The following is a 20,608-nucleotide window of genomic DNA, read 5'->3' as shown; positions in this document are numbered from 1 at the left end:
CAACAAATAGCAGATTGGCTGTCACATGATATTGCACCTTTGGTTGGCAAAAATAACCAGAAAATTATTGAACCAGTTCACTATATCTTTGGCACCATTCGAACAGACACTGATGATGAAGGGTCAAGTTCAGATAGCAAGGTTGAGGATGTCAAATTCTCAGTTGATGACTATGAAAACAAGATGTCTGACGATGACAGCAGGAACATGCCACAAGCCAACACACAAAGCATGCAGCAGGACAACGATGATGACAATGATGATGACGATGATGTGCAGCATACTATAGGTGCACAGCTGGATGAAGAAGAGCTTGGCACCAGAATGGAGCACATGTATATGGCACTTCCTTGATCTGCCTATATCCATCAGAATATCTCGAGTGCCAGCACACTGACAATTTCCTCCTTATGATCTGGTGTATATGTGAAGAGTGAACACAAGTAGGCATGGATGCAGACCAGCTGCATTTGGAGGAAGCAGCTGATTATCGAACTCCAAAATGGAGTACTTGTCCATTTTTGTTGAGCTCAGAAGTCTACATGGTACTGATCTATGGGCACCAGTACTTAAAAATCTGCAGCTCATGAGTACATAGCTGCGGCACACATGGCATTGGCACATCCACGGTATAAGCAGCTCTATGGGTTTGTACGCCAATGGATATAGTACCACCAGTTATCCAAATTGGTCAATGATGTAACCAAATGCTGTACCGAATGCCAGATGACAGCAATTCAGCAACGGCCTAGTATGATAATGGTGCCTTCGCAGATGCCAACTCTATGGGAACAAGTCTACATCGATCTTCTTACAGTTGGTCCAACTGACAACCCTGAACATGAAGCATTGGTCATTTTTGATGCTGCAAGTATGTATTTTAAAGTCTATCTGATGACAAATACTACTGCAGGTGATGTCATCGATGTGCTCATTATGAATTGGTTCCAGGCATATGGCCGACCCCGGATTTTGACCTCAGATCATGGGCCCCAGTTCAACTGTGTTGAATTCTGCAACTTCTTGCAGAGTAACAACATTGCATGGAACCCATCGTCGACATACCATCCACAAGCTAATATTGCTGAAACTGCAGTAAAATGCTTCAAAAATGCCCTGAGGACTGCTCTTGCTGCAGCATCTGCATAAGAATTCATGGATGCATCATGCAGCCTGAATCGTAGCTGCGAATGCTGTCACCCCTAACAGTACAATTGGATGTACTCCAGCTGAGCTGTTCTTTGGCGAATGAAATCAGCACACAATTAACGAGCTGGTTGATAATCCTTACCAGCGAGCATGTCAGCAGCAACAGCACATATGGCAACAAGCAAGACTGTATGCGAATGCCATTGTAGCACTGCACTATTTCTTACCCAGTGAGCTGATGACCACCCATGCTCACCCAATCGCACACAACATTGCTCAAGCACCAGAACGCCAACGCGGTCCATACAAAGTAGTCCAGAGAATAGGCATGGTCTATAAGCTCTGTGACAGGCATGAAAACGTGCTTGCAAAGAACTTTGCTGGCACTGACTTGATGCTGATACTGGGAAGACGACGATGGTGAATGGTGACAGACCAATACATCAAGCAGACCCGGATCACCAGGAGCACCAGGAGCACCAGGAGGACCCGGTAGCTCCTTTGGATCATCCAGATCAAGAAGAGGGCCGCCTAGTTCGCCAGCAGACAGTGGATCAGGGTTGAGACCTAAGCAGTCAAGGCCTGACTCACTGGACGCCAACACATCATGTGCTAGCTGCAAACGAGACGATGAATTTGGATGACATGCAGGCAGAAGCAATAGTACCAGTGACAGCCGAAATGTCCGAACCAATGGATAGCGCACTGAATAGCCAAGAAGTGCCTAACATTGAGGCTGAGCATTATTCTGCATGCTCAAGACCGAATGCATTGACCGAAACGGAGCGCCATAGACCAGTAACATGGTCATTGTCTCACGAAACAATCACGCCCCCAGATTATAACCCAGATCGGCATCGGGACGTTTACAGATGGGTTCGTGAAGGCCAGACCAGATCGTGGACTTACAGTTGATCCCATTGCTGAACCTGACTCAATACTCGAGGGTCATCCCAACATCTCCCCGGGTATTAGTACGCTGGACGAGTATGGTATCAACAAAGTTCCAGGATATGCAAGTCTGTCGGCGATGTACGAACGTGACGGCGAACAAGTAAACCTTGAAGAACCGATGACAAACAAGGATAGCGCTGAGAGCAGCCCTAGCTGCAATTGTGGCTCTGTATTGAATCGTGCTAATTTTAAGAAAACTGCTTGGCATCTTGGGCTCGCTTGGCAGCATCGGCAAGATATTCAAACTCGCCGGACTTTTCACACATGCTCCGGAAGATACTGCCTTGTCTGTTGAGCAAGTTGGCTGGAGTGTCAAACTCGGCAACCTTGCCCTTGTCCAGTACCAGCACGCGGTCATAGTCGATGATGGTGCGCAGCCGGTGAGCAATGCAGAACAGGGTCGAGTCGGCAAACTCGGAGCCACGGATCGTGCGCTGGATACGGTCATCGGTATCGAAATCGACCGACGCCGTTGCCTCGTCCATGATGATCAGTCGCGACCGGCGGACCAGAGCGCGAGCCAGCGCCACCAGCTGACGCTGACCCAGCGACAGGTTCTGGCCATTCTCCTTGATCTCGGCCTCCAGGCTAGTGAATATGCCCGACATGCGCTCCAGCGAGCTGTCGATGGCATTGCCTTCAAACACGCTGATTGCGGTGCTGGCGGTCTGGCTGCCACGCTCGCGCACCAGATGCGCACGGTGCAGCGCATCCCACACAATCTCATCGGGGTACTCGCTGAACGGGTCAAGGTTGAAGCGAATAGTGCCGTTGAACAGCACCGGATCCTGCGGGATGATAGTGACATTGCGACGGAGATCCTCCAGGCCAATCTTCGAGATGTCGACCCCGTCGAGCACGATCCGGCCCTTGGCTGCCTCGATGAACCGCAGGAACGCCAGCGACAGCGTCGACTTGCCAGCGCCGGTGCGACCAACCACACCAATTTTCTCGCCATGCTTGATCGACATGCTCAGGCCATGCAACACTGGGACATTAGGCACGTACTCGACGACCAGGTCCTCAATCTCAAGGTCACCAGTCCTGGGCCAGTTGCTGACGGGCTTGTTCTCGGGCGTCGACTGAGCGCTGGCCTCCTGGTCAAGCTTTAGATACTGGCTAACCCGCTCAACACCGTTCATGTTCAGCTCATTGTCGCCATAGTTCCGGATGGCAAACAGCATATAGTCTTTAAACTGCAGTGCATGTACCAACGCAAACCCAGCAAGACCGGCGTCGAAGCTGTGGACATTCCACAAGATGAAGAAGGCGCAGAAGAACGACACTGTTGCACCTGCGGCATCAAGTCGGACAGACATCCAGCGGCTCGACACCATTGTTAAGGTAGAACGGGCGATTCAGCTCATCTGATCTGTTAATAGCCTCCATGATGTAGTACTTTTTGAGACCAAACGCGCGGATCGACGATACACCCTGTATCAGCTCGCCAAACAGCGACAGCAGCGGCGCTGAGGCATTTGACTCGAGTCGCTTCAGTTCGCGGGTTGAATCCAAATAACGCTTGGCAATCACCACATATGCGAACTGTGATGACAACAGCAACAAAAATGAATGGCGGCGTAACTGCAGTGATGATGATGATAACACCCAATGCAGAGGTGAAGTCTGCAAACATCCAAATGAGTGAATCTAGGGTGTTCGTGCCAATCGATTCCATGTCGCGGGAGAACCGGTTAATGATCCGGCCGAATGGTGTCGAATCAAAGAAGCGTGGTGTGGCATGGACAACTGACCTGATCAGCTTTGCATGCACATTTCTGGCAGCTTTGATCAGTCCAGAATATGCATAGGCAAGCTTGATAAACAGTGCAAAAACTTCGATGACACCGATTGCCAGGTAAATACCGATCCAAAACGATACTGTATGCTGGCCGACTATGTTGGTGTTTGCTGTTGGTGATACTGTGTCGGTAGAATCGCGTAGAACCACGTGTGGAGATGCTGCGTTGTTTGCTTCTACCCAGATGCGGATCCAGTAGTCTTGAACAATCATGAAGCACTTTGGTCAGGACGTTTAGCAGAAGCACAGCAATCCAATACCAGTGGCTTCCACATGCCGAGAAGAATATGCCCCAAACCTCCATTTTGACCCGTCCAGTCTCACGCTCCTCGTCCTCAACCAAAGTTCCTTCAAGGTTTGCCGGAGTTGATATCTGTACCCAAGCCCCCGTCAACGACCAGTTTGTGCCAGTCTCTTGCTGTTGTACTCGTCTTCCGATGTCGGATCATTGACAGCCTTGGCCCGCTCGGCATTGCCATCATCTTCGATGTCATCAACTTCCTTGCCCTTTGATCCATCATCAGAATTGGTGTCTTCCTTAGGTGTCGAGCTCAGCAAGTGTGGCAGAGAACCTGCCCAGGGCTTGCAGTTCCTGTGGATTGCCCTTGAGCGCAATCTCGCCCTCGCGCATCACCGCGATGTACTGCGCATACAGGAAGGCACATCGATACGTGGTGGGTGACGAGGACACGAGTGCGGCCATGCATCAGTGATGTCTTGTTCAGCAGGCATTCCATCAGGATGTGCTTGGCAGTGTGCACATCGACAGCTGACAGACAATCGTCAATAAGCAGGATCTTGCGGTCCGAGTACACAGCACGCGCCAATGCAACACGCTGCTTCTGGCCACCCGACAGCGTCACGCCGCGCTCACCAATCTCGGTCTGGTCGCCAGCAGTCAGGATCCGCAGATCGGGCTTCAGTGCACAGACACGCAGCACCTCCTCATAGCGCTGCTGATCATACGGCTCGCCGAACAGGATGTTCTCGCGGATGGTGGCATTGCGCAGCCATGCCTCCTGCGCAACATAGCCAATATCTGCGAATTGCCATCTGTTCGCGTGACAGCTCAATAACGTCTTGATAGTCCTGGTTCGAAGCGATGCTCTGGTCGGCATTGACAGTTGGCAGCTGAATAGACCCGCTGATCAATGTCATCTCGCCAATGAGTGCTGACAGCAGCGATGACTTGCCACTGCCCGATCGGACCAGCAATGACCGATAGCCCTGTTAGCAGGGAAGCGAATATCGATGTCCTTGAGCCTGAATGCAACCTTATCTGGCTGCTCCTGCTGGCTGTCCAATGAAGCATCTGAACGGGTCGAAGCGATCTGATATCAGTGGTGTGTTCTCGTCGACCTTCGCCATATACCCAGTATCATCGTCCGAATTAGTTGAGCTGTCTTTCCCATGTGTGTCCCAGACTAGACTAGCCTTGACAAATCCTAGCACATCATCACTGCCATCTACTCGACAGATCCGCTCTTCGAGGTCCTGGGCCTGAGGCATCGCAAGGTACGAATCGATACGTTTCAGCGACACATAGCCCGAAATGACCCAGCTCAAAAAGTCGGGGAAATGCTCCAGTGAAATTCGCAGAAGCTGGAACACCGAGATCGTTGTAAATGCAATCTCGGCATTGATTTGATGTCCGAATATGCCGGTATACGATGCAAGTATCAGTACCATGACGATCATCGGTGACAGAGATGTGACGATGGATGCATAGGCCCAGCCAAGTAGCCATCTCCACATCGAACCCAGCTGCTTTTCGTGGTGCGCGTCGATCTTTTTGAGGAACTGGGACTCCCAGCCATAGAGCTTGACAGCCTTGATTCCTTGCAGAAGCTCTGTAATCGCTTCCACACGCTCGTCGCTCAGCTCCAAAGTTTTCTCCTCAAGATCCGACAGATAGCTGAATAGTTTCCTTGTCAGTGGGTAGTACGGAATCACGATCGAGAATCCGATGAGCGATGACCATCCCAGCAGCTTGAACATGTAAATGACACCAATGACTGCTGACAGAGGCAGCGTGTACAGGTCATCCAGGTAGGCGACGATCTTGGTGACACGGTTGAGATCTGTGGTGAGCAGATTCATTATTTTGCCGTTTGTCGCTTCCTGCGCCGACTCTAGCCCATTGTCGCTGCTATCCTCATCGTCATCGCCTGTGACGCCCTCAAGTGATCCCTTTGCACGACGGTTCAAGGTCTTGGTAGACAGCTCGCCAACCAAGAGACCCTTCATGCGGAAATCCATATGACGGCCAATCCACATCGCTTGGTCAATAAGCTGCATATTTAGGAGTGTGAAGACGAACAGCCCGAATGCATCCAGATATGCACTACGGATCGATTTTGCTGGAGTACCACCCACGGCAGTATTGCCAATAATCTCGATCGACTGCAGAATGCGCTGCAAGAAGAACGGACCAGAGTAGTTTAATACTGCGACAGCCACAGAAAGCAGCAGCTGAGCGAGGAGCTGAGGGGCAAATGTCAGGATTAGCGACAATAGCAGATGACCGACTTGGTTTGCGGTGCTTTGCATAGCTGGCTCCAGTTTGGAATCGCCGTGTCGCTTGTATCCAGTTTGTAAATGTCAGAATTTATGATTCTCTGGGTTTCTACCATTTTTTCTTCCTCATCGGATCCATGTGTCATCACAGCCATGACTCCGATCCTTCTTTGGGATCTCCCTCTTCTCCACTCTCGATTTCTTTCTTATAACTACTTTCTCTTCTTATTCGTAGTTCTTTTTCTTTTTCTGGCTGCTTACAGCCCATTCCTTATACAATACAATAATTGTCTGGCTGACTCAGCCCAAACCACTCGCTGAAACTCGTGACCTTCCAACAGTAAAGATCCGCATAATCGAGCTGATGACGGGAATCCGTGTAGAATATGTCGTTGACTCACGAGAATGTGAATGTATCGAACCACGAACCACTGTACTCGGGTGTATCGACCAGGGAAGGAGAGCCATTCTTTCCGCGTTCTTGTGCCAACAGTGTTTCAACAAAGTCTCTGTCCGACTCAGCATCCACATATCCCTCGGTCACATCGGTGCAGGGTTGGTGTGGGCGGAGGAAAAATCCACGGTGCTGCGCGGCTCCATGGAGGAAAAGCAAGGTGGTATTGCCGGCTGTAATCAAGAGCAGGTAGCGTGAGCGCTGCGAAGCACCAAACCAGAACCGAGTGTCACTGTTCTCAGGTGTGAAGAACGAGAAGTAGACCTCAAGCAAATCCAGGGCAAGTAGAATACCAATAGCCCGGTCAAAGATGGCGGAAACAGCCTCTGTACGAGATGCGATCGGTAGCGCGCATGAAAGCCATGTAGTATAATACTGATGCTACTGCGATCACTAGCATGGGTAGTACAACGCTGCCAGAAAATAGCCTCTCTAAAGTAAACTGAGGCGATATACACAAAGTTATATAATAAGAAATGAGAAAATATTAAGCGCTAAACAATGAAGAAAAAGAAAAGTTCTTTCAGAGAGAAGCTCAGAGTCACATAGTTGACGAGTCGGCGAGTCAGGATTTCCTCACACAGTGACTTGCCGATTTAAGGACTAACTGCGTAGTCCATTAACTAGTGTCCAACATAAGCCGATGCTTGTTTGAGTGGAATAGCAATTTCACTGAGAATGCCAGTAGTTTGAACATGGCTAAATAATTGAAGAGCAGGACAAGTATCTCTGAATATCCATCCGAATAGTGACCAAAGGAAACCATCAGTTGAACTGCCTTCATATAAAATACTGTAGCTAATGTATTCAATTAGAAATTTAAAAATAATGTGCTATAGGGTTAAAAGTGATAAGACTTAGAGACTGCATCATATGATGCACGGGCAAGAGGGTTCATGTACACATGCTGCTCTTGCTCCAAGGTGAATGGTGGGGCATCCTTGATCTGGACAAATGGACACTTGCCAACAAGTGCATCATGGAAATAATGATATGATTTTTGTTGGCGAAGTTTGACTTTCTGGTGATACGCATTCAATTCCTCCTTTGGTAAGGGTTGCAAGCAAATAATCCGAGTGAACAATAAGCGCCTCTGCGCCAGTTTGCCCAAATCCATATGATGTAATCAATGCTGCTTTGATTTGGGGCACCTTCAATGACTGTGACGTGTAAATGAGGTTAGTGAACTTGTCGAATGTGGGATCAATGTTATCCGCGCACCTGTTTCCAGGAATGATATTCGAATTCATAGCCTGGAGGACTGCATGCAGTTGCCATGCCCCCGCAACTGCCTTGGAGTGTCCGGTAATAGACTTTTGGCAAGTAACAGGAACCGGATAGCCAGGTGTGCGGCCAATGTAAGACAGCTGGCGGTCCACAATTATTGACTCGTTCAGGTCATTCAGTGGTGTGGAAGTCCCATGGAATGATGCCATACCAATGTCATCTGCTGTTAGCCCCCACATCGCAAGTGCTCCACGAAGAGGGGAAATCTCTGGTGCATTCCGCCAAAACTCACTACCCCATGTGTCTTTGGCGATACTCTTTGCGTGCTGTGCAGCGTTTTCGATCTTAGCCTTCTCGGTAGAATAGATAGTAGAGTTTGCTTTTGATAGACGGCCCAACTTTTGTTTCGTAGAAAGCTCGATCCATGAAAGCTGTTCAAGCAGTTCCTTACGGCGATATGCAATATCAAGCTGATAATGATCGCTACTTATTGTTTGGCGTGCGTTTGTAAGCAATCCTTGGCCAGGAGCTCCGAGATTGCTGCTCTGCTTATCAGTTGAAATGGCAAGTTGCGAAACAACGCCATATATAGGAGCGCCTATTTCGATAGCTGCAGAAGCAGACATAAGAACAAAAACTCCAGAGCCATACCCTTCCATGAATCCAGAACGTGTGTCCGTGCATGGTCTGCACATATCTTTTGGGTCACGCCCGCACTGCAACTCCAAATCGCCGTTAGATGTTGCGCCCAGTTGTCCGAACTCATAGGATGTGTCACCAGAGAAGCTATCATGAGCTCCACAAACCATCACTTTGGCTTTTCCAGCGATGATGGTATTAATGCCGACATCCAGAGATAAAAACGAAGTGACACATGCACCAACAGTCGATACCAGTGGGCCAGCACCAGACATGAGGAGCATGTTGACATACGCTGCTGCACTATTAATCATCATAGATACTGACAGCCCAGTGTGCAAGTTCCTGTCCATCCAACGATGGCGAATAGCCTCAAGCGCACTCTTTGTGCCATTTGTTGATGACCCAATAGAGTGACCAACCTGCGACACATGGAAGTACTGGTACAATTCGTAGGGGTCCGTGATACCTGACCGAATCAGTGCTTCCATTGCAGCTACTAAAACATAGCAAGATGTTGGGTCGGCAATGTCGATAATCTCTTGCGGTATTCCAAAATGTGCAGGGTTCCAACCAGTTGGCAGCTGAGACGCTGCGCAGCGATCAAACCGGAGTGCTTTTGGAACCAGCAGAACCGCCCCTTTCAAAAATTTGACCGACCATGAGCCATCAGCATTCTCCCATATGTCTACGCTATCACCATTACCACGCTTGAAATTGGCCTGCCTCCTCGGCACTGGCCTCAAATGGTTCAAGGCTGATGGTCGATTTGAAGCTCACGCATCATCTCTTTCTTCAATGGGTCATACCCGTCGTGGAGTTCTGGCTCAATGAGACGAATTCCAGTGTGCTCCAGGATATATGGCTCATATCTGGCCTTGACATCCATATCATGTACTGGTTCATTCGATTTTGCATCGACCCATCCAGTATAGTGTGTCTGTGTTACTGGGTGTTGGCCAGTCATAATGCTTGATGAGGCCCATGATCCATGCCAGCTCAACACAGCCTTCGAGGAGAAACTCGCCGTGGGCCTCCATTTCCCAGCGCATTGTGGAATTGCCAAAGGGACCAACCTCACCGAATCCAGTCACTACTACCACCTTGTCGAGGTTTATCATTCCTTCCAGTTGATGCAGATGCTCCAACTTGTCGTACATTTGACTTCTGGGATATTTGTACTTGTGGTTAGCAAGGGGATTTGTCGAATCGACATGGAAGAAGATTGAATTCATCACCATGCTGGATGTTCTTTTCGCTCAGGTCCTCGGCATAGATCGCCCTCCTAGAGGTACTCTCTGCAAGCAAATGGTCGCGGACTGTTGAAATATATCGGCCGTGTTTCCAAAAACGACAAAACACCACCAGTGAAATTTCCATCAACTGGACCTTGACTAGCAAGTTTAGCAATTGTTGGCGTCATAAGCCCAAAGATGCAGAATGCCATTTCATCGCGAGAGTATGTCCGGAGACCAGACTTTTCCAAACCCTCATAAATCATCCTGTGCTGGGCCGGTAAAATTTGGTACCGCGCACCCACCCAATGTCAATCCCAGCAACAGATACATAGTCGGACCATGGCTCAGCATGCCAGCGGTCATATATGCTCAAGAGCGCCATCTTTGCGGCACTGTAGAGTCCATCATCTCCCATCACGCCCTTATTCGGCGAATTGGGCAATATCACTAGCGCAGGAGAATCACCGCACTGGTACTTTACTTTGGCAGTCTTGATAGCACCAATCATACGTACAACGTTCGTCAACATGATGCGGAATGCCAACTCGGATTGAGAGCCGATGTTTGTCGCGTCACGCCCCGTCTCAGGAATTGCAGCAAACGGCAGTACATAGTCCAAGTCCCATGCGAGTCCATCTGGGCTATAGATGTAATCGAGCAAGGACTCCACATCCTGGGCAGAACCCTGGTTGAAAGGCACCACTACTAATTGCGACCCCCGGCCACCACACCGCCGGTACACATTCTCGTAGAACCGTGTAACCTCAAGGCAGTAGTGGGACGTGGTCACAACAACCTTTGCGCCGCCAGATAATAAGCCTTCAAGAAGTCCCAACGCAAGCGAACGCTCACTGCACCCAGTAATGAGAGCACAAGTTCCCGCAAATGTAAGTCCATTTTCGGATATTTCATTCAGTGCTCCGAAATAGACCCTCGTTCGCTCCTCACTATGAACCCAAGTCCATTGCTGTGACCGCTCACGCAAGAAAATTGGAGGGAACTTATCAAGGCAAGGTTTTTGAATATTTGCCAGAAACTGTGAAGTTGATTGCTCATGCAGGCGCTGGTTTCTCGATATATTCAATCTCGCCTGTTGCAGAAATGACAGTGCATGGGCGCATGTGCTTGGTGATCAGACGGTAGAGTGGGCTCGCATTACAGCTTTCAACGCAAGCCTTCAGCACCAGGTCAATAGCACTGCACGCATATTGTGAATTGATATCCCCTGAATTGGCAAGAACAAGCTTACAGGCTTCGAGCATCTCAATCAGTGCGGAGTGCGAGCGGTTTCTAAACATGTGTGTTGCTCTCACCGCATCCACACTTTCATCCGATGGGGCACCATCAAGAATCATGCGGTTGATCCAGTCAAACACATCTTGGCGAACCCAGTTCCAGTATGAGTTGAGATGCCGTGACTTGCGTTTGTCAAACAGCGGCTGTGTTCCCTTCGTTAGACCATCGCCAAGCTCATTTGTAATGTCTGACCAATGTTTGCCTTGAAGCCAGGTGCTCAGCCTCTGCTGCCTCATACATGTGCTCCCCTTCGCGCATGTCAAGTCCTATATGCTGGGCAAGAGTCTGAATTTGGCGCATCGCCAAGTCACGCTGACTCTTCTGGGCCATGTCAAACTCGGCACTGTTGATAACAGCAATGGCCGTATTCTGCCCGGAGCCCAGACCACTCTGTCCACCCGAGGTTCTCGTGTAGATAATTCCTTCCTTCTTGGAGTATACCTCAGCCACACTCGAAATCCATTCTTTCACCTCATCGTCACTGGCAAGACGCGAGGGGGCTCCATAGTAATAGCCAGTAAGAAGAACCCATCCTGGCGCTGCTTCTCCTAAACCATATGCTTCACGCAGGTAATCCCTGGCCACAGGCTGAGTAAAGGTGTTTGGAAGCTTGATACTAAATAGTTTAGATACCAATGAGCGAGTGTGAATACCGAGCATTCCCATGGAATGTCCCAAGGCTGGCTGCTAATGCTGTATTGTCATATCCTCCGCTTATTTGGGATTTGCTTCCCTAATTCCTTCAGCATATCACCCATGATGTCATTCAGAAGAATTGATTTTCCAGCAGCTATCTCTTTGAGAGACCTTGTTAACGGGATGTCAACGAGGGACCGCTTCATCTTTTGGCCGATAACAGCACGTATCACGTCAGCAAGCTCGATGGGCTTGTCTGGTACAGAGCTCGCTGTTCCCATACTTTGGCCAGGGTCAGCAGCAACCACCGACGTCTCTGCTTGAGAGCTTTCGGCAACTGGCAGCTGGCTTTGAGGGACAGCAGTTGAGACGTTAGCCACAAGACTCTCCACTTCCTTTGGTTGTGATGCGATCTCAGCAACAGTCTCCAGTATGTACTTGTAGTAAATTTTATCGTGCTCGTGGACCACATGCATAATGGTCGGCTCCTCCTGTAATAGTTTGGTCATAGCGCATGTCTGCTTGACCATCTTGGTTAAAACAGGTGCAGGCCAACCTCAATCACTTGCTTTGTAGAGTGCGTGACTATGAGCGACTGCATTGTCTTGATCCAGCGCACTGGCGAGGTGAACTGGTAGGCCAAAAGCTCAATCAGTAGAAGTGTTTGCGAGCCTGTTTACTACATCTGCATCTGCCAACAGAGCATCATCCCAGTTAGCAAGAGCCTGGCTGAGGACAGGCGATTTGCACACATCATACACCATGGAGAAATACTCGCGGGAAACCTCGAATGCGGATCCAGTCATGTTTGGGATATACCTTCCACACAGCTCAGCATAGCTGCTACGGTCCACAGTGAGCTTTTGTGCAAGGAGTCTGCGGAAGGTGTCAACACTGTCCAACAGCTGTCTAGAGTGCGATGGCACATCGACACCCGAGATAACTGTGGTAGCAATGCCATTCGCTAGCTGGCCAGTAGCATTTGCTTTGTGTCCACACTCGGTTATAAGCTCCGAGATGTTATCGGCCACTGTTGCCTTGCCTGGATGCAAGCGCATCAAGGACCAAGACCCATGATCGCGAGTGATGAGGTATGGCCGGTTACAACATACTGCTGGTCAGTTACATTGTAATTGATGACCTCCAGCAGCTTGCCGCTGCGCTTGCTAATTTGCTTGACAATGCGCAAAAGACTCCTCTCGTCAAACCCTGCCACAACCTTCGACGGGTTAACTGAGACCATCGCATACTGCGACCTGCCTTGGTCATCGCGCTCAACAGACGCATGTAGCAGCAGCCCACGAACAAAGGCTAACTCCACCGCATCTTCGATAGAGACAATCTGTCCGATTGCAGCCAGTCGACCCGATTTCGCCAAGCGAGTGGCCAGCAAACATTGCCGATGACTGAATAAGACCCTTAGAACGCATGTCAGCAACATGTGCAAGTGACATCACCGTCTGGATTGGCTGAGTGAAGAGCGTCGAGTTCAGCAGCCCATTTGCCGAACGATGGACATAATTGATCACTTGTAGCAAGCGATCCCCGGAATCAGCTGCACAACGCTATCACCAACTTGTCGTGTTAGCCCCATGTAGTTGTCGCGAATCTGTTCTCCAGTAGCCCCGCTAAATCTGACTTGATAAGATAACGGGTTTTCGCGTACAATCTTCAACAGGGACACGCCATATGTGGTTTTCATGTATGCATCTGCACGAATCCACACATCCTTTGCAGCAGACGACGACTCGTACATATCCATTCCCATCCCGACAAACTGTGCACCTTGACCAGGTGAATATATAGGATGTCTTCGGCTGGTCGATCTTGGCAGCAAACGCCATAACTGCCTCGCCGTGCTGGTTGATGGTCTTCCCCTCCAAGAGCATGAGTCCATCCTCCATACCCACATGCTTCAGCTCCACATCTAGGCAATCGCCGGGGAAGACTAAGCTGACAAAATCCAGTTTTGAAGGACCGGAATCTCTCAGGGTCACCACATGCAACATACTTTTCTACAACAGCCCTCGTAGCAGCTGAAGTCCACATCCCATGTATGATCGGACCTGGCAGTCCAACATAGCTCGCAATGTGGGCCGAATGGTGTATCGGGTTGTAATCCCCAGATATATGCGAGTACTTCCAGCAGTCAGTTGGGGCCTGGAAACTCGTGGTTACACCTGCCACTGGCAGCACTGGGTTCCCCCCATTCTCGAAGACTAGCTTTTCCTGGATGTCCTCGGAATATTTATCCAGATAGGACTGCACCGGATTCCCAACGACATTGCACGAGTCAAACTCAATGCTTGCTATATGAACCTTCTTCGTGCGCTCATTCTGCAAGTAGATTCCTCCAGTCGTGGTCACACGTGAGCACATGGTAGTGCTGGCATATCGGGTCACGAGTGTCGAGACTGAATTCGAGGGTGGATCCTGGAGCCAGCGTGGCAAACAGATCATCAACTTGCGTAACCCATTGCCTAGACTGAAGTACCGATATGTCCGCTGCAGACCTTAGAACGACATGCGACGTTGACTTTTCAATATACTCAAAGGCACTGCCGGCATCGGCTTCGTGCCCTCTGAACAGCATTCCGATTTCCATAGTGGCTAGTGGTTCCCATGGCGCGAGAACCTTGAACTAATCTCATGTTTCTTCCCCATAGGCTGTGTCGATAATGGCAGTGACTCGTACGTCCGTGTCGATCACATCACCAATGCAGAGAATCGATGCCCCAGGAGCAAACTCAACGTGGTTGTACAGATGAATCACATCAAACATATCCGAGTTCCACTGCTCGCTGCGACAACATTGTGAGCGTCCCTTCCCATGCAATCAAAAAGAACATATCCATGGGGCAGGACTGCCATGCTTGGATTTGTAGCATCCATCTGTGTTACCAGCGGATAGGCATAGGCGATCCACAAGGTCTGCAGTTACTACGAATGGCTGGCATGTATAAACCGAAGGTATTCCTTCTCCATCCGCAGCAACATCAACCCCTGAGGCATTTGGGCCATAGTGGTTGCCAAAATACAGTCCTCTGTATGCGTTCACCAAGATCATGCATAACCTCGGACTATTGGCATTGCAGGCCGCGACGGGCAGTACAGGTATTTGAGAACAAGGTCAAAGCACTCGTCTCTAACTGAATGAACAACCCGAAGCGTGATATCACTCTGGGCTAGCATAGCTGATAATGACTTCCGAGCTCACCATTATTACCATGCACCTCAAGCTTCTGTGGCATGCCGTTCAGGTCTGAAACCGTGACGGATTGACCAGCCCTTGGTTCCATGATCCGCCTGACTCCATTCGCGACAAACTTGTCGTTCTGCACAATGCTCAGCGAAGTGAGGATCGCTCGCAACCAACTCTTAACTGGCCCTGCCAAGATATCAAGCCATAGGTCTAGCTCTGGGAGAGAAGCAGCATCTGCAGGAAGAGCATATGTACGCGCTGAATCACCCATACGCTGAATGATAGGCGACTGCACCAGTGCCCGTTTGGGCTCCAGAACCGAATGTACTCGACTGCAGGAATCTTAGCACGGTAACTACCCTGTATCCTTTGAATTACAGCTGTATAAATGCCATCCAGCATATCCTTCAGCAGGTAATATTGGCTGTCGACGAGTATCCGGCTGAAACCGGCCCATGAGGAATCAACTGACGCTGAGCATCATGGCTAGGCGCATAGTCACTGTTTGCCGACAATGAAACAGCACCCTGCAGCATCCACATGTCTCCAGGTCACTGTCGAGAGCAGGAACGAATGGGACCTGGACTCTGACCTGAGCGTTTGCACAGCATGATGAAATACTGGATGTCCTCTGTAGCCATTAGCTGTGAAGCCACTTCCGGGATATACCCGCTCAATGCAGCGAATTGACTCGAGCGGATTGTCATCAAGCTCCAGTTGGTGGCGAATGATACACTCACGCACACATCCGCTGAAGCGATCCTCTACACGCTTGGCAAAGTCATAAACGATGCGGCCAAGACTGGAATCAATCCAGCATGACTTGTCGTCGACGTACATGAGCTCGATCATTCGGCGAATGACCTCAGAATACGTCATATCCTGCAGCTCAGCAACCGAGCCATCCGCCTTTTTGCTGAACCAGGGCTTAACGTAGTCTGAATTCAGCCGCTGGACTATGGAGTCTCCCTTCTGCTGGAGAAGCTCAGTCTGCTTGTCAGCTGCCTTGTGAGAAGATAGAGTCCTGCAGCTCCTTGACGAATAGAGCTGCGCGTGTCGCAATAACATGCATCGGCTTGCCATTTTCGCCAGTGATTGACGTGACACCACCAGCAACACCACTGTACGTATCCATCCACTCGTTTGGACCAACACCAGCAGTGCCAGCGATGAGCTGCTTGGTAGCATCTGAAATATCAGACTCTTTTGCGACCATGATACAGGAGCCAATCGCAACCCCGTCAAATGGCATCGGTGGCCGCCCGAATGGCACACTCCAGCTACCAGACATGTACTGCATCGCAGTGTCCGCATCGCCAATACCGGATCCAGCGACAAGGACAATGTTCCTGTGGAACCGGAGCAGGCTGTAGGTATCGAGAATTGGCTGGTAAAAGTCGTCCCACTGAATGGTAGCCGCCGTTGCGGCCACCCATCCACTGAAGAATGACAGGGAACGTGCGATCCACCTTCGAAATGGCGATCGTAGCACGAATGTCGGCCAGAGTTGCAGCCTTGAGAGTGATATGACGAAGACCAGCGCCACGCATACCCGCAATAATGTCGGTCGCTGCTGCAGCTGTTGGGATAGAGCCAGAAATACTCCAGTCCACTGATCGGCTGGCCTGCTTGGCGCATGCGCAGAATCTCTGGGAACAGTACCTCCCACTGCTCCTGGTTCGAATAGTCACAGCAGAGAGCAATGTCCTGGCCAGGTTCAATGAGCTGGACTAGATCGGCCACCTGTTTCTGCAGTTGGCCAGTGCTTGTGATCCCAGTGGTGGAGAGCTCGGCATGATAACCGGCGTTGATGGCAGCCGCAACCAGCTGAACACTAGTGGTGCTCGGTTCAACAGTAGACACCATCACTGGCGGACGCCCCAAGGCATGGAACATCGGCGAGTTGATGTGAATCTGGTTGTCGCTCTTGACTTGGACAAGCCTGGGGCTGAATGCTCTTCTCCAATCCATGGACTGGACTACTGAGCGGATGTCACGCTGGAAAATGTCAGCCTTTGGAACCCAGAAGTCGATGTTTGTGAGCAATGAGTGAGCTGCAAGCTAATGATGTTGACACCACTACCATCAACGATACCGCGTGCCAGTCGCGCAAAGGCACCGAACCCACCGGGGCTAAAGTCAACGATATGCGTAGCATCGGCTCCCTTGAGGGTTGATGGCCAGTCAAAACGACGAGTACAAATGACGTGTGCCACCATCTCATCAAGATCGACACCAGACGAAATATCAACGCCATTGACTTTGACAGGAGGAATGACTTGAGTATCGCCACAGTTATAAGACCAATCTCTTTCAGTGACAAACCCAGGAAGCAACTCGCCAGTAGCTTGCAAGAGATGGCAGTGGGTGACGATGCTGGAGTTCACGTAGCTGATATCCGCCACCTGGCTTGCGCTGAGAGAACGGGATGTTCGACTGGTCAGCACCTGGATTCTGCACAACGCTGGCGGAGGAACTGGACAAACTGCACGACAACCTTCAGACGGCCAGTGACAACAAATAGGTCAAAAGTGTTGATGAGCGCCAGGTAGACGTGATCGGTGGGCGAAAGGTAGCAGGAATTGAACTGAGCAATCAGCTTTCTTAAGCGCCGGAAGAGGAACACCACGGATGGACACCATGGGTGATGGTTTGCCGTCAGAACGGAACAACATTGGCAGCCAGTATCAGTGTCCTACTGACTCGAGAGGGACAGCAATTGGATTGCATAGGATCCAGCGATAAGCGTGCCTAACACCTTCTTCGACTTTGCGTAAAAGGACTTTTCATCAGTCACCGTCGGAATCATTGGTCCGCAATAGCAATGCCTTGGCTATGAGAAATGACACCTATCGATATGGAGTGGCTAGTTAGTACATAGCTGCTTCAGAGAATGATGTCAATGTGGCACATAATTCTGCCGATACCTACTTTTGAATGACTGAGAAAGTTCGCCCGGGGTAACCCTGAGTGTCTTGTACAAGACCATCAGGTGCATCAGTTGGATTAGAGCTAGGATTGGCGACGCAATATAGATAGCAGCGAGAAGCTCCATACTTGGACGCGACTCGGGGTGAAGAAGCCAGCCCATGAGGTCTATCGGCTGATTATAAACACGTGTGAAAGGCGAATCCTGGGTCGTGACCAGCAAGAATCCAGCCATCTCAGCGACAAAGTCGGCAAGAAGTGGGCGATAGACGTCAAGAAGCCAGACAGCCTCGTCCAGATAGTTGTCCATGGCCGCCGTAGCCGCCAAACATGGCAGTCAGCTTCACCCTGTCGTGGGTAAAGAGCGCGGGCGGGGGACATCGGGCAGCATCTCACGGGATTCAAGCACATCCCAGACCTGAGTAGTATCCCTTGATGACAGACTGGGCTTGCTCGGCCGTGAGCTTGAGCTGCTGGACAACAACGTGGATGTTGTCAATCGAGCAGTACTTTTGGTGAAGGTACTGGAAGGCAGCGACAGCGACTTCGGTGTTCTCGGTTGCAGCAAAGTTGACAAAGCGTGCAACAGTCTCGATTTCAAATGACGAATCCTTGTACGGAAAACGGGCGACAAGAGCCTCTGCTTGGGCAGAGTCCTTGTCTGAGATACTGATAGCAACCCCGTGGATAGTAACTTGGTAGTGGACCATTGGGTGAGGAAATTATTGAGTACTAGCTAGTCAAAACCGATATAAGGCTTGGTTGAATGGAGTGGTTGAGAAATTCTCGGTAGGGTGAACTGGAGTTTTTGAGCTGGTTGGCGAGTATTTGTGGAAATCTGGTGCGTCTCTACTCCAGCAATGGATTACTTTGCTGTGCCTGCCTATAACTGACCTCACCGTACCCGACAGATCAAGACAGCTTTGACATTGCATTCATGTTCGGCATGTGAATCCACTCAAGCGCCTCCAGCACCAAACTTACATACCCAGGGGAGCTTTGTGAGAAACAGACACCTTGTTCCCAAGCCCATGTGCAAGAAATAGTGCAAGCACAATTCAGAGAGGCTCAGATGTGCTGTCCATTAAGATAGTGCTCCTACACCCCAGCTATTGACATGATGCTTACAGATTCGACAGCGGCTATAAAGGGGCGTGTGAGCGAGTACTTGGCTCATTGTTGAGTGCATTTGTGCCACATGTCACGCATTTGCTCCAGCTGGCGGCTGAGTTTTTGGGTGGTTGGCTTTTTTCAAACATGATAAAGTCACATAGCACATGATTCAACCGCTTTAAATTGGATATGCTAGCATATGTGGTTCCTGGGATGTGGAAGTGTAGCACGGATAGGCGTTGGAGACGGTCAAGCACAAGAAAATTGGGATTTACCCTACACACTTCGCAAATTGCCTGTTGCAACTTGAATCCAAATGCATGCAAAACATACAAGTTTGATTGCAAGCTTCGGCCATTTAGATGATAAAGGAAACACATCAAATGACAATGAGTGAGCGTTACGCCACAAAAATCAAGACAAGCTGACAGCACACCACCTTTTCTCACGAGCAAATTTTTAGCCCATAGTGCCCAGTATAGATATACACCCTAAAATTACCAGCTAAGCACTTATTGCGTGCATTGATAGTCTAGGAGGCACGCCTGCCACTTACGCAGAAACACAATACTTTGAGTGGCTTGGGGACGCACTATCACTCTATCAATTGACCTCCATGGTATACCGCCTGAATAGTGCGCATGGTTTGTATCCCCAAAGCCCTCAGGGAAGCAGGTGATTGTCTGGCCCAGGCTGTTTGTCTAGTGAGCAAAACAGGTTTGCAGCTCCAACATCAAGCATTCCCTTGCTTCTCCGGGTCAGGGTTAGGCAGAAAACAGTGGTGGGCAGTCAAACACTACGACGAAGGACTTTTGAAAAGATTCGAAATTGTCATTTGAGGGATTTTCTCGGTAATAGAGGCAAATAAAGTATCATAGGTGATGGCAGTTACTTTGGCTAGGCGCGGTGGCAGTCGTGCTACACTTGTGCATACTATCAGACCTGCTGATTGTGTTTTGTATAATATCTATACCGGCTGGTCAGCCCTACGACATTAAAGCTACTGATGGAAGTTGGATACTTTGGTGGTTTTGTTTGGAGCACTTGTTCGCAAACGGTGTAGAAGAAAATGAACATAATGTCATAGATATCCAAGTGGCTATTACTTATCAAGACTATATTCTTGGCCATAGCGAGGACCAGTCAAATGATAAACCACCTTAGTTTTGGAGTGACAATGATGCGCAACCGAAAGGTACTATTACTGACTTTTTCTAAATACTCTTGTTGGTAGTCAGCAGTCGCGCTCGAACAAGACACATTTCCATAAGGGTTTGTTTTATGATTCCGTTGTTATCTTTGCCCTATCTGGTTTTTTACTTAATGCATGCAGCAGAATGCAGAGCTGTTGTTTTCTAGTGCGAAAATCTCGTCAAGAGTTGTGCGCAGCACGTCTACGGGATTCTGATCGCGTTTGTAGTTCTCTGTTTTTTATGTTAAAAAAATTGCTATCA

At 49.6% G+C, this 20,608-nt stretch overlaps 3 protein-coding genes across 3 annotated transcripts; all 3 read right to left on the bottom strand.

The window, feature by feature from the left end:
• Positions 1 to 2,256: 2,256 nt before the first annotated feature.
• DL89DRAFT_264826 (P-loop containing nucleoside triphosphate hydrolase protein) lies at positions 2,257 to 3,892 on the bottom strand. The gene is made up of 3 exons (XM_040886392.1): positions 3,650 to 3,892; positions 3,455 to 3,624; positions 2,257 to 3,429 (listed from the first exon to the last, which is right to left on the bottom strand). Exons 1-3 carry the CDS (start codon positions 3,779 to 3,781, stop codon positions 2,292 to 2,294), a joined length of 1,440 nt encoding a protein of 479 aa, XP_040748257.1. The 5' UTR covers positions 3,782 to 3,892; the 3' UTR covers positions 2,257 to 2,291.
• Positions 3,893 to 5,083: 1,191 nt separating this feature from the next.
• Positions 5,084 to 6,425, bottom strand: DL89DRAFT_26403 (uncharacterized protein). The gene has a single exon (XM_040886073.1). It carries the CDS (start codon positions 6,200 to 6,202, stop codon positions 5,180 to 5,182), a length of 1,023 nt encoding a protein of 340 aa, XP_040748256.1. The 5' UTR covers positions 6,203 to 6,425; the 3' UTR covers positions 5,084 to 5,179.
• Positions 6,426 to 9,315: 2,890 nt separating this feature from the next.
• Positions 9,316 to 18,762, bottom strand: DL89DRAFT_264824 (uncharacterized protein; the record flags this gene model as incomplete). The annotated part of the gene is given in 47 exon segments (XM_040886391.1): positions 9,316 to 9,498; positions 9,522 to 9,681; positions 9,746 to 9,999; positions 10,062 to 10,248; positions 10,278 to 11,042; positions 11,086 to 11,204; positions 11,229 to 11,477; positions 11,514 to 11,541; positions 11,593 to 11,716; positions 11,747 to 11,808; positions 11,830 to 11,884; positions 11,909 to 11,968; positions 12,083 to 12,111; positions 12,133 to 12,167; positions 12,195 to 12,225; positions 12,250 to 12,306; positions 12,334 to 12,348; positions 12,379 to 12,402; positions 12,439 to 12,441; positions 12,508 to 12,529; positions 12,611 to 12,640; positions 12,662 to 12,741; positions 12,766 to 12,816; positions 12,838 to 12,921; positions 12,943 to 12,953; positions 12,977 to 13,222; positions 13,251 to 13,439; positions 13,484 to 13,658; positions 13,690 to 13,864; positions 13,890 to 14,262; positions 14,315 to 14,552; positions 14,607 to 14,735; positions 14,838 to 14,953; positions 14,986 to 15,096; positions 15,129 to 15,423; positions 15,447 to 15,518; positions 15,563 to 15,657; positions 15,694 to 15,757; positions 15,783 to 16,118; positions 16,153 to 16,500; positions 16,520 to 16,692; positions 16,727 to 17,126; positions 17,189 to 17,528; positions 17,561 to 17,716; positions 17,813 to 17,941; positions 18,041 to 18,330; positions 18,482 to 18,762. Coding segments are annotated over 47 exon segments (7,438 nt in total), but the record flags the coding sequence as incomplete, so codon positions are not given.
• Between the last annotated feature and the right edge of the window lie 1,846 nt (positions 18,763 to 20,608).

The sequence above is a fragment of the Linderina pennispora genome (genome assembly GCF_002104995.1).
Source record: "Linderina pennispora strain ATCC 12442 chromosome Unknown DL89scaffold_1, whole genome shotgun sequence".
NCBI lineage: Eukaryota > Fungi > Kickxellomycota > Kickxellomycetes > Kickxellales > Kickxellaceae > Linderina > Linderina pennispora.
Note: the sequence above shows the minus strand (reverse complement) of the source record. Positions and strands in the feature narration are given on the sequence as shown.